Raw genomic sequence first — 14251 nt, 5'->3', positions numbered from 1 at the left:
TAAGCAAAGTGAAGTGTAAAACTTGGATGCAATCCTTTAATATATCCAAGTAATAAACTGTTATTGTAGTGTTGTGGGTAATAAAGCACAAAGATGCATGAAGTACACCCTCAGCAAAGAAATTAGGGTATCTTGTGTGCTCATTCTCTTCTAGGATGAAGTATTGGATGCATTAAATGGCAGTTAGCATGAAGGAAGTATTTAAAGAGAAGGGGCTAACTCAAGACTAAGAGTGGAAGAAGGGGAAGTACCGTGAAGAATAGACTGGAAGAGGGGAAAATATGTCTGTGTAATAAAAGTGTTTGTAGAAAATTACTTTAAACATGCCACAGAGACTACATGAGCAGTCCTGTGCGCTGTGAGGTGGTGGGAGGCTTCTTCCATTCTTTTGTTTAGGAAAAATTCTACAGTAATTTCATCTTTTTAAGACATTAAAATGAGCAGAAATCACAAAAATAGCAGACGTTGTTGACACATATGTGACTAAATCTCTAGTGAGATTTTTTTTAGCTTTAGATACACATCTATACCTAATTCCCAGCTATATCCAACTGTTATGACCCAAACACAGCCGCATGTAAGGAGTGGTTAATGAACTACAGATTGCAATGATCAAAATACCATTTTCTGTTTTGTCTTTTGGAAAACAGCGCTCAAGGAGAACACTTGCTAGTTACAGCAATAAGCAACTGAAGGTGCAGTTGCAGAGCAATATTTTGGCCCATGTGATGAAGTCTCTTGAGAAGTCCTTGAGGTAGAGCAGAGCTGCAGTCAGAGATGTGGTATCACCACACAAGCTGTGCCACTGCTAGCAGTGTTGCTGGAGAACAGCAATCAAACCTTGTGTTTGCAAGCTAGAATAGATGTTGGAAAAGGGGAAAGACAAAGTTTACAAAAATAATTCTAGGCTTTAGAAATTTCAGTATATCTATGCAATTCTGAAGAAGGTTGGGAATTTCTTTAGATGTATTCTGCGTAGGATGCTCATCTTGGCCAATTGAAATCTCTACAGTGCAATTTTCTACGTCTTTTCTAGACTTCTGCAACAGCGAATAGAAAAATTTCCCCTGTGCTATACATCTCAACTTGAACTGGTCATTAAAATGTGTCATAAAATGTTTCTGAAAGTGTTTTGGTTTTGTTTTTTAATCTTAAATTTCCTCTAAAACACATCTAGAGGAGTGGCTCAGGTGTGAAAATTGATAATGTAGATCTGCAAGACGACCAAGGTGAGACGAATCCCATTCCTTGAACATTCGGGGAAAAAGCATGAAAAAAAGCATTGAAAAAGCACAACCAGATGCAAAGAAGCTATTCACGTTCACAGAGGTGTAGCTGGAATGCAGAATTGCTTCTCTCATGTTGTATCTAAACACCAAGACTTTTTCTTTCTGATTCTGTTTTCTAGAATGATTACAAGAAACTGTCTATGCAATGCAAAGATTTTGTAGTTGGACTGCTTGATTTGTGCAGAAATACAGAAGAAGTGGAAGCTATTCTGAATGGTGACGTAGAGATGAGCCATAATAATGGAGAGCATGGTCGACCCAGCCTCAGCCGCTTAAAACTCGCCATCAAGTATGAAGTTAAAAAAGTAAGCATTTCTGTTGATCAAACAGGCATGTCATGATGGTGGTATAAAATTATGCTATTGTTAAATTTTATGTTTTGGTAGCCTGCGACACTGGAATGAATGTTTGGGCCCTTTGGGCACAGTGGTTTCACAATCTAAAGAATCCTCCCTTGCAATATAAACAAGAATCAGATATTTAAGGTCACAACGAGCATGAGAGCAAATGACTCTAAACCAATGTGTAGCTATGTGCAAAAGTTTTTGATACATATTTTTATTTTAAATCTGTTTTTTAAAGAAAAAAGGTGGGAAAATTTTGCACTATTTCTGAAGCCTGGGAAAATGTAAGATTTAATAAAAGCTAGAAAATAGTACCTCAGTCCCAGTGCACTACATAATAAGTATTGATACAGATTTTTGTCAGGCTGTTGTGTCTTGCTCAGGAATTTGAGAAAACCTGAAGAAATTGCATGTCTCACAGAAACTGTGTTTGTGTCTGTACAGAAGGATCAGAGACACAACCTAGGAATATCAGTACTGTGGTTCTTAGTTCAGGAGAAAGCAATCTTTAGGCAGTGCCAACTACAGGAATTATTGGCTCTTCTTTGGCTTGCTTTCATTTCTACTGACAGTTTAATACTCTGCTCTCCTTCTGAATAGTGCTCAGTGAAACCAGCTGAGTTTGTAGCTGCATAAACATTGGAATTTCCCAGGAAACTTGTCTTGGATAAGATAGGTTGTAAAATTCTAAGTGACTTGTGTCAACCAGGGACAAAGGATTTGTGTAGTGAAGTTTGTATGACCAAAGATCAAGAAGACACAGATAAAAAGTATATTTCAAAAGCACATTTCCCTAAATTTTTACAGAAATTGAGTTCACATCCCTGGAGGACACACAAAAAATTTATATATGAGGTGTATTTATGTGTTCATGAAGGGAAGAAAAGAAAAAAAAACATTTTGGCTGAACCAGTATATGAACACAAACCTGCAAAACACTTGCCAAGCTACAGTCACTAAAGAGAGCTGAAACAGCTGTTGAAAAGAGCAGGTTACATTGAGCTTAGGTCCTTCTTACTGTTTGAGTCTTACTGCTTCTGCAAATGTGAACTTTCTTGCAACACTTTCTCTTATCTCAATAAAGACATTTCTTATACCTTCAGCCAGCCATCTTTTAAGTATAGAGAAAGAATTTAGAAAAAAAATACTACATTCAAATAAATTTTTATTTTATTTATAGATTTGGATTTTAAAATGTACAGTGCACAATAATCTACTCTTTTTTAACATCTATCTTTGTAAGATGCTTCTTATACTGTCCAGAGGACACAAAGACTCTTATAGGACAGACTTCTCAGTTTTGCAGTTTGTCCAAATGGTTCCAGAACCAAGTTATAAATAATACTCATCTGATTTCCTGCAAATGTGACAGCTGTTTTCTCAAGCCAGCTGAAAAAAATGGTATTTTCTGTGTTAACATGTGCAAATAGGATATATTTTTTCTTTCCTAAATGAAGATTATGTTGCATATTTTGCAGAACAAAAGACTCAAAGTATTGGAATTTCTGAAGCAGTAGAATTAAAATTATAAATGTCAGAAACATATAGAGTTTGCCCAGATAAATGGGCCTGAGATTAAATTAATAGTTTGTGATGGAACTTTGTGTTAATAAACAAGTTTCTAAGTTGAAGTATTTATTGCTGATGGCAACATTCCTGTTTACTGGGAGATTTGGCTTATCAAAATAGTTTTTCTTATGCCCCTGTTAATGCTCCTTTGAATTTAAGCTGCATTTTCACTATTCCAGCATTCTTATATTATTATATATTCCAGCTTTTCCTGTAGCTGTATTTTAACAAAGTTATTCTGGTAGCAGTATCGTTTATGTGCTCTTTCTTTTTTATTAGTTTGTAGCACATCCAAACTGCCAGCAGCAACTCCTCTCTATTTGGTACGAGAATTTGTCGGGTTTGCGGCAGCAGACGATGGCAGTGAAGTTTCTGGTTGTCCTCGCAGTTGCGGTCGGACTGCCCTTCCTCTCCATGGCCTATTGGATTGCTCCTTGCAGTAAGGTCAGCCTGGGAAGCCTTGTCAGGGCCTCCTAATAAATCCTCCAGCACATAAATTCCTGTATGACAAAGACACTCTTATATATTACTTCAGAAACATGTTTTTTTAGAGCCAAGTTACAATGGAATGGCTGCAAGGTTGCATGTTCAGGCATATGGAATTAAGACAGGTAAATTTGTTCTGTTAATTGCAATATGAAGTAAACTAAGTTACAATGGTTGATCAAGTGTTGCCTTGAGGAAATTCTGCTTTATAAACCAGTCAAACAGTTTTTCATTTTGTTCTTGCCTTAGCAGAGGATATTCATTTTCCATTGATTCAGAAGTAAACTAAGCTCAAGCTGTGGGTTGATTCCAATTGCCTCAAAGGAAATTTTCATTATCAAAAATAACTCTATAAAAGTCAAGACAGTTCTAGTATTCATCATGTTTTGTGAGGTCTTCAAAGCAGTTACACAACCTAACCTGCATTCACTTGCAATGCTCTGTCTGGTATTAGGTGCTGCCAATATATCCGGTTTGGTTTATATGTAGTATGGAAAACCTTTCCAATAAAGATGGGTTGCAATTTCTGACTTCACTGAGCTTTGTGTTGAATCCCTGTTTCAGTTGGCCAGTATCCCTGTTGAGTGGAACCAATGGAAAATTTCCCTTGAAAGTATGTTAGAAGGACAAATGGCCTCCTATAAGGATTGTTCAAAATGTTGCAGTATGAGATCCACAATTCTAGCAGGTTGAACTCTCTAGCCTTTTATGTTTTGACATATTTTTTCATGTCTTTCAATCTAGACAATAAAAATACTTGCATTATTTTCACTTTCTGGTTTTATGACTAGGGGTTTATGATTAGTTTTCTCTTAAAACGCCTTGAGAAGCAACACATTTTAGTGATTGATTTTCTGCTGTAGCAGTGACTTACCTATTTGTTATTTTCCTTTTTCAGTGATTTATTTGTCATATACAAATGCAGTCAGTCTAAAATTAAAAAGTACTTTTCTGCTGCTGCCAACTTGGTGGACAAGCTAAGACTTTCAATATTAATACAGGCACTCTCAAAAATAAAGAATTGCTAAAAGTTCAGCTTCATGTGAGTTTGTATGGAACTTTCAGGTTTTAAAGTGTTGCACTAAACCATTTTTTAAGTTGTTCATAGTCATTACAAAGCTGAGAACTTTTCCTTTGTACAAGTTAGGAGGAAATTAAAACTCTACAGAACTACAAATATACCCTTTTGAGATGTCACGACTTTTTTAAAAAAAGAAAATAAGTTGGGAAAACTGCGCTAAATTGAGTATCACATCAGTCAGGAAAGGGGATTTTTTCTTCATAATTCACTCATAGTGATAATGCTTTTAGTAAGTGTGTCAAAATCTTATTTTCTGTCTTGCCTCGGAGTGAAGCTGGCTAGTATTAAGAAATTCAACAACTTTAATAGATTTTTCTCTTGATTATCTAGAATAGACATGGATGCCACAAAATAATTAAAGTATTCTTTCAAATCACTGAGTTAAAATGTATATTTTATATTTTTTCATTTCAGTTTCACTGTTAATCTATTGCTGATATCCTAACAGTGAAACTGAAGGATTATTCCTCTGAAAATAACAAATCAGTAGAAACTTCTAAAGATGACTATGAACAGGGCATCATAGTATACAAACATTTTCAAATATTTGTTTCTTTGTATTATTGAAATATATGATTATCTGTGTTACTACTCTTTTTATAAACATTTTATTTGGAATCAGTCAGTGCTATATCCTTGTGTTTGTTAATCTCTGTTGCAGCTGGGGAGGATAATGCGTGGACCATTTATGAAGTTTGTAGCCCATGCAGCCTCTTTCACCATTTTTCTTGGTCTGCTTGTCATGAATGCAGCTGACAGGTTTGATGGCACCAAACTCCGACCTAATGAAACAACAGACAATGTAAAACAGCTTTTTAGGATGAAAACATCCTGTTTCTCATGGATGGAGATGCTTATTATTTCTTGGGTAGTAGGTAAAAATTTTTGCTTCAATTTGTCTTGCTATAATTACAAGTGAAGCTGAACCCAACTGAATCCTTTCCTTTTAATATTTGGTGTAAAAATTGCAACGAAGGGAGTCTATTCAACTGTCTGCCTTCCCACATGGGCCTTGTGTTTTTTATTGGATGGCAGCAGGATTCATGTGTCTAGTTGATCACAAACATGCAGACTAAGTACTTAGGTGAAATCTATATTAACTTAATATTAATTAATTCAGTTTTACAAATATCAGCGCAAAGTGTCTACCAGTTTTTGGGGTGGATGAGTCCCAGTATGAGCTTCCAAGAGGAAAGATTTTTTACCTGATGAGCCAATATTTTTTGTCCAATTGTCTCTTATTCTCTTATTTTGCAAGCATGCCTGCAGAACTAATAGTGTTTAGCTGAATATATTAGTGACAAAAGAGAAGAATATAGGTCCCTGAAGATTCAGTGGTAGATTTTTCCATCCCAAAACAGGAATTAAATGCTATGAGCAGTACTCTGAGCTGACCCATTCAGCTTGGTGATGTAGAACTCTTCAGCATCAGAACTTGAGCGCAGACCTTCCAAAATATTTTAGAGGTCAGATTTTTACTTACAAGTCTACTTCCTTTGAGTCCAGTAGGGTTTAGATGCCCAAATATTTTAAGCATCTGGGTTCTGGTTGTTAGTTAAGTCAGTAAAAAGTGAAAGCTAAATTCAAGCTCTCAATTCAAGAGCTTATGCGCTATAAAGTATTTTGCTTTTTAGAGCTGACTGTGATTGAAATTTGTATACCAACTGATTCTTATAGCTTTAAAAGACCTTGGCAGTATTTACTTATTAAATTGTAAAGCTATTTACAAATTATTATAATTTAGTATTTTAGGAATAATATAGCCCTTAGATTTCCAAAGTCTATAAACATCAATATTTTCATCTGATAATAAAGAAGTAAATAATAAATTCCCAATTTGAAGTTCTACTTTCCTAATTTAATTTATTTTTGTATCAGTGTCATGCATAAGACAGTTTATGAAAAATTGATTCATGCATACAGATGTGACATTGAATTTAGCTACTGTAATTGACATTATTATTGTCCTTACCTGAAAAGTGCTTTCAATTTGATAAGTGTAAAAATTAGTGACATTATTCCATTCAGTTATTAACTCTTTAAAATTGTACTTCATAATTACATCATTTTTACCTTGAAAAGAAAAAAGGATTTTCACAATAAAAAAAGCTGTCATAAGCTGATAATGTACTTTCATTTTATTACTAAGGGACAGTAGTTAGGAATCAAAAAGATACCTTTGTCCTATTGAAGAAGGATTAGGTCTGAGACTTACTTTCATGATCATTTGTCACATATATAAGAGAGACTGTACCCAGGGTAATGGCAAGTAAGAAATTTTGAGTTATGCTTTAGCTCTAACACCACTATATGTTCTTGCCAGAGCATTTCTGCTCTTCTCGTCTCGTCCTGTGTCTGTAACAGATGGTAACACTCACATCCCATTTCCCCATTTCCTCGTGGAAAGCTTTTGTAGTTTTATAGGAAAAAGCAGTCTGAAAGATTGTTATTATTACTCAGATGAGAAAGGAGTCTCAGAATGTATATGAATTTGCAGGTCCAAGGATTTAATTTTGAACTCCCACTGATCAAAATAGTTTTGAGTTTGACTGAAACCAAGAGCATGTCCTATATATAATAAAAATATAAAACGAGCATGAAGAATAAAGAACACACTATTTTCTCTGTTCTGTCTTACACAGGTATGATATGGTCTGAATGTAAAGAAATTTGGTCTCAAGGTCCAAAGGAATACCTGTTTGAGTTATGGAATATGCTTGATTTTGGAATGTTAGCAATTTTTGCAGCATCATTTATAGCAAGGTTTATGGCATTTTGGCATGCATCCAGAGCTCAGAACATCGTTGATGCAAATATGAAAGATCTGACAAGTCCAACACTGGAGCCCAACATAAAATACTACACCTTGGGTGAGTTGATTGCACACTTATTGGGCCGAAACAAACTGATTTTCTTTTAATAAGTCTCCAATACCATAATTTCACAATGTAGTACTGAAGAAATTCCCACTGCTTCTCTTTCTTATCCTTACAGCAAGTTGAACATCAGCCAGCAGTGCCTTGGCAGCCAAGAGGACCAACCCTGTCCTGGGGGGCATCAGGCACAGCATGGCCAGCCAGGCAAGGGAGGGGATTGTCCTGCTCTGCACTGGGGCGGCCTCACCTCCAGTGCTGGGGGCAGTTCTGGGTGCCACCATATAAAAAAGACATTAAAGTATTAGAGAGTGTCCAAAGGAAGGCAATGAGAATGGTGAAGGGCCTTGGGGGGAACTCATATGAGAAGCAGCTGAGGTCACTTGCTCTGTTCAGCTTGGAGGGGAGGAAACTGAGGGGAGACCTCACTGCAGTTACAGCTTCCTTGTGAGGGGAAGAAGAGGGGCAGGCACTGATCTCTGCTCTGTGGTCACCAGTGACAGGACCGGAGGGAATGGGCTGAAGCTGTGTCAGGGGAGGTTTAGGTTGAATAGTAGGAAAAGGTTCTTCACCCAGATGGTAGCTGGGCACTGGAACAGGCTCTCCAGGGAAGTGGTCACAGCACCAGCCTGTCTGAGATCAAGAAGCATTTGGACAATGCTCTCAGGCACATGGTGTGACTCTTGGGGACAGTGCTGTGCAGGACCAGGAGCTGGACTCAATAATCCTCAAGGGTCCCTTCTGACTCAGAAGATTCTATAATTCCACTATTGGATCATAGTTCCCCTGGCTGTGTTTGTACATCTTTTTGTAGACTGTTCTAGACAGCACCGAAATGAACTAATACCAAAATAAATTCACTGTCACCCACCCTTTTTATAGATAATTTTAGTCTGTTCAGTTACACAATACTGTCCTGCAACCAGTTTGTGGTGGTGTAGCTTTGAATGGAATGTACTGTACTGCAGGGAGAGAACTGCAATGAGATGAAGGAAGTTCTTAAACCTACTTTGCCAGCAAAGCCAATGTATCCTTTATATATTATTTGCTCAGAGACTCTATTATATTTCTTTAATATTTCCCAATCCACTTTCTTTACCAGTAAGAGATAAAATGTTAAGAAATTTGTGTGGTATATTTGGGAAGTCCTAGAAGGTATTTTGCCCAAACGAGAAAAAAAAAGAAAAGCGCTGTTGACTTGTGTTCACTCAACACCACTACATCTCTCTTACCATTATTAGATATTTTTCTCTAGATACTGAATTATATCAGTTTCTATCTCTATTCTGTGCTTCAGATACTATTTCTGATAAGGTTGCATTTCTGCATTATCGAGACTGCAGAAAAGCATAGCAATTAAAATGTATATATTCTGAAACACATTAAGTTGTGGTCTTATAAATTTGCCTGGAAAGTTATGAATTTCACGTGAATCCTAAAAGCAACTAGTTAAGGCATTTTTTCATGTATGCAGGTACACTGAAGTCTGCTTGAAGAGCTTCTGTGTATGGATGATAGTAATAGTGAGTATTTAATGCCAGGTTTTTTCATAGGTTAGCAAACGTAACTTGAAGGACACCAGGTTGAACATGAGCCAGCAATGGGCTTGTGCAGCAAAGAAGGCCAGTGGTATCCTGGGCTACATTAGGCAGAGTACTGGCAGCAGGTGGTCCAAAAAGGCCTCCTATACATAAGCACATGTTATACTGACAGGAATTCTCATCTTTTGTTTCCAGCCAGAATAAACTGGGATCCATCTGATCCTCAGATAATTTCTGAAGGGCTGTATGCAATTGCAGTGGTGTTAAGTTTCTCACGGATAGCCTACATCTTACCAGCTAATGAAAGCTTTGGACCACTGCAGATATCACTTGGGAGAACCGTGAAAGACATCTTCAAGTTTATGGTGATATTTATCATGGTGTTTGTGGCTTTCATGATAGGCATGTTTAATCTCTATTCCTACTATCTGGGGGCAAAACAAAATGAAGCGTTCACAACGTAAGTACAATTGATTAAATTGTAACCTTTTTTTTTCTTAGCAATAACTCTGTAAAATACTAAATGTTCTTTGCAATGCTACTATATTTTTGGATGTGGGGAACTGAGATCTCTTTATCAAAGCAAGAGAAATAGGAAAAAGAGATAAATAGGAAAAAGTACCTCAGAGGTTTGGACTTGTGTTTATTTATAAACTGATCGGGGGAAATAACATGCATTTAGATTAACTAACCTAAAAAAAAATCACTATTTCCACACTGTGACTTTACCTGGAATTGTGGAATAGTAAAAACTCAGCTGGAAGATTATGGTCCATAAGACTAATTTTTTTGGAAATTGATGATTTGCCATCAGATATCCTGTCTTCTTCATAGTTTTGGAATATTTGTCATATTAATGGTGAAATAATTCCCAGTAAGTAAATTATTGGTGCAATTTAAATAAAGTATTTACAGGTTAATTACTTTTTAAATTTATTTTCATATTAACAGCAAGCTTGTAGCATGTAGATTAAATTATTTAACAAGTGAATAATTTTAATATTCTTTTGAGGATGGATATATGATTCTTAAAACCATCTGATCTGAATCAGATTATTTTATTGTTAGTCCTAAGTGTTAGGAATCTTGTGTTAGGAAACAGCATGTACCCATGGAATTAGACAGTCTGCTTTTATGCACTGAGGTGGAGTTCAACATTATGATAATAGAAAAATTTGTACACTGTATAAAAATGATAACTGGCAATTTCTACAATAAGAATATACAGCTTTTCTTCAGTAACATATGCATGTGTCCAATCTCTCCTTTTAGTGTTGAAGAAAGTTTCAAAACATTGTTCTGGGCTATATTTGGACTCTCAGAAGTTAAATCCGTTGTTATCAATTATAAACACAAATTTATTGAAAATATTGGCTATGTTCTTTATGGAGTCTATAATGTTACCATGGTCATCGTCTTACTGAACATGCTAATCGCAATGATCAACAGTTCATTCCAGGAAATTGAGGTAAAAAGTCCATTTATGATGAAATATCACCCTATTTACTGTTTCAACTAATTGTCTCAGGCTCCTGGAAAATTTTCTTGTTGACATCTGATTTAAGTCAAGTACCACATAAGCTTTTGGAATATTTTAGAAGAAAATATTAATTCCACTGTTCACTTTTATTATAAGATACCTGGCAATTACTTGTCTGCATGTGCTTGCAATAGTAAGAACCAGACTGGAATAAGAAACTACTGGTGAACTGTGTTATGTTCCTGAAGAGTATGGGCTGCATGGTGTGACTTTGTGATCTTTCATTTGCTTCATTTGTAATTACTTGAGAAGTGTCCTTCTTGCTGCAAGGATGTTCTCTTATCTGTGCCTTGACCTTGCAGGCAGGTCTCCAGCATCCTGTGTTCTTCTTTCATTGAAGCAAGTGTTGCTCTAGACCTCTGCAGTGAACAAAACTTTACTTGGCAAAGTAATCAGCAGGGCTACTGAAATCCAGCATGAGCTTTTGCATTCCATGGAAAAGAGAAGGTTAAATCATTATCACTGTTTAGGAAAAAAGTAAGCAGATCTCCAGGAGCTGGGCCATCCCAGACTTTCCTAGGGGATGCTCTTGCCAAAGCATTAAACTCAGGTTTGACTCCACTTTGGTCCCACATTCTGGGCTCTGACTGGGGCATTGTCAACCTAGAGCAAGAGCAACACGTTCTCTAGGAATGCTCACATTCTTCTGGATCAGGAGGCCACAGGGCAAATATATCAGGTTTGGAGCATTAAAAATACAGTTACTGGACAAAACAGCTTCTGAAAAGAGGTACAGCAATATTGAATCATGACCTTGACCTGATGTCCTTCCTGCAGAAAACCCTCTTAAACTTTACAGGGGGAAATAAAGTGAGTGTTTTGATGATCATAAATGATAAACATAAACCATGGTGATGGTCATATATCTGGTTTAATCATATATTTCAGAAAATTGAAGGAATTAGGTAAGAATCACCTCATCTTTTTTAACTCCATGTTTAAAGTAATAGTCTATAGACTAGTAATAGAGTCTGTCATTGTGATCCTGTATTGCAGACTATTAGCACTCACTCTGGAATAAACAATATTTAAATTAAATCCATTCTGTTCTTCTGCAATTGCATTATTTTAAATGGATTAATAAGAACAGTTCCATTCATTGAAATTTTGATTTTCATACATCTTGATCTGTTTGTGATTTACTTCATCCAATTACACTTAAAACACACATAAAGTTCAGCTAGAGCATCTTCAATAGTCAAAGTGGTATTAACAGTGTCTTAACTATTATGTTTCTGTTTTATAGGATGATGCTGATGTAGAATGGAAATTTGCAAGGGCTAAACTTTGGTTTTCTTACTTTGAAGAAGGGAGAACTCTTCCAGTACCCTTCAATTTAGTGCCAAGCCCAAAATCTTTGCTCTATCTCCTAATCAGAATTAAAAAATGTATTTCTAAACCATTTTTGTGCCAAAAGAAAAGCTTTCAGGAAGATGCAGAGATGAACAAGGTAATTTTTTCTTGTATATACTGACTGATAATTTTAGAAGATAAAGCAAATTTTAACTTCATTTTTAACTTTATTCATTAATTTCCCAACATACTTAATACTGAAGTCAGTCACTAATGTGGGAGAATGGAATGGAATGGAATGGAATGGAATGGAATGGAATGGAATAGAACAGAACAGAATAGAACAGAACAGAATAGAATAGAATAGAATAGAATAGAATAGAATAGAATAGAATAGAATAGAATAGAATAGAATAGAATAGAATAGAACAGAATAGTTAAAAACCCTGGTGAAGTTCAGGTCAAATGACATCTCCTGCTTTCCTCTTATCTGCAAGTCATTTTATCTCAGAATGCCATCTAGATAGTCAGACAGATTTTACTTTTCATAAATACACACCTGCTTTTTCCAGTCACCATCTGTTCTTGCATGTGCTCCAAGAAGTTTCATTTTTCATTCCATTATTTTGCCAGTTACTGAAGGGAGGTTGAGTGGCCCAGGGTTGCTCGGATCAAAATTTTCACTTTTTTTGAAGATGGATCTGACATTTGCCTTTCCCCAGCTTTTGGGGACTCTCCCAATACCTGTGGTCTTTCAGAGATGATAGCATATTTACAAGGGGTGCATCTGCTCTCCGAGATGTACTCTGGACTTGCCTGGGTCAAGTTCTTCTTGTCTCCTCAAATTACTTCACTAAGCACAGAGGCCTGAGAGATGGTTGATGAAGCCCGAGGCCAAAAAAGCATCAAGTCCCTCATTCTTACCTTCATCCAACTGTCACTTAAATCCCTTTCCCCACTGAGCAATAGGCTTCCATTTTCCTTGTTCTGCTTTACATTGCTGTTGTAGCAATTTTTCTTACTGTCCTTGCAAATGTCAGTCTAAGGGAAGCTTTGTCTTTCCTAACACCATCCTCACATGCCTGGGCAGTTTCCAAAGTCCCCCCTTGGTGGCCTGTCTCTGCTTCCACTGAAAATGCCCCTTGCTTTTATTGTAGAATATTTTGTTACATGCTTTACTTACACAGCTTTAGTAAAAAGCACTTGAATTGATTCATTGGACTTGCTTAGTTTGTAGTCAGTATATTTTTCCTGTACTGTCTTGGTATAGATCATTTCAATTGCTTTAGAAAAACATGGAATGTTAGGTGGTATTGGAAATGTAAAAACTGGCACTATTCTAGCACTATTGTAACGTGTTAGGGAAGAAAAGTTGTGCAAGGCAGCTGATCAGATGTAGTGAGTAGACCGATGAGCATACGCTAACATACAGAAAAAAAAAAAAAAAGGGGAAGGATTTGTCATGGTGGCTAAAAAACTTTTTTTCAATGGAAATTTAAGTGTGGAAGGATCTTTGTTAATATGGGCTGTGGTCTGAGCAGAGGCCTGTTCAAGGTTAAGAGTTCTTGAATTTGTAGTCAAGAGTCATTAGACTGGGGACCAGTAAAGCATTTACATGCATCTGTCAGTTCTCTGTCACCAGTGTGACCAGCACATTTTTCACACTTAATAGTTGAAGAGTAAAAGAGAAAAAATGCTTACAATCCTAGAAGGAAAATATTGACTTTAGGGAAAAATCCTCTGCCTCTGGGTAAGTTTATACAGTTTATGAAAACAAATATAGGTATTACAAACATTGTCATCAAAGTCAAAATTGTTATTAAGTGCAAGTGTCTCATCTCTATCACCAGTAATTTTTCTAGTGTTTCACAGATCTCACTTCATTTTATTTGGAAAATCTAATTCTAATATATTTAGGACCTAACAGAAATGACAAGTGCATTTGTTCAGGTTTTTAATGAATCTGACATTTGCAAAACTTTTCTTCAAGCTGCTTGATGCAACCTGATTTTAAAACCTCTGTGAGTAATAAAGCCATCACTAAAATATTGAGCATTTGAGGAGATGCATATAAACTTGAAATTGAGTGGTGGTGGAAAACAACAAATGTTTCTTTTCCTAATTCACTCACTCTGTGAATTTGAAAAGCATGTAAGTAGGTTACAAGCTTGTATTAATGACATTTTAGCATGAAATTTATGTTCCCATAAAACAGGTACTCTTATAAGTCCCATT

General features: G+C 36.2%; 1 protein-coding gene across 1 annotated transcript in view; it reads left to right on the top strand.

Annotated features, from left to right (window-relative positions):
* Nucleotides 1–14251, top strand: part of TRPC6 (transient receptor potential cation channel subfamily C member 6) — a 79171-nt gene that overhangs the window by 54592 nt on the left and 10328 nt on the right. The window contains exons 3-9 of the mRNA XM_053971793.1: nucleotides 1409–1594; nucleotides 3482–3646; nucleotides 5431–5644; nucleotides 7412–7639; nucleotides 9379–9643; nucleotides 10456–10651; nucleotides 11970–12173. Of these exons, the coding sequence (XP_053827768.1) occupies nucleotides 1409–1594; nucleotides 3482–3646; nucleotides 5431–5644; nucleotides 7412–7639; nucleotides 9379–9643; nucleotides 10456–10651; nucleotides 11970–12173 (1458 nt within the window). The remainder of the gene's footprint in view (nucleotides 1–1408; nucleotides 1595–3481; nucleotides 3647–5430; nucleotides 5645–7411; nucleotides 7640–9378; nucleotides 9644–10455; nucleotides 10652–11969; nucleotides 12174–14251) is intronic.

The sequence above is a fragment of the Vidua macroura genome, chromosome 2 (assembly GCF_024509145.1).
Source record: "Vidua macroura isolate BioBank_ID:100142 chromosome 2, ASM2450914v1, whole genome shotgun sequence".
In the NCBI taxonomy this organism is placed as follows: domain Eukaryota; kingdom Metazoa; phylum Chordata; class Aves; order Passeriformes; family Viduidae; genus Vidua; species Vidua macroura.
Note: the sequence above shows the minus strand (reverse complement) of the source record. Positions and strands in the feature narration are given on the sequence as shown.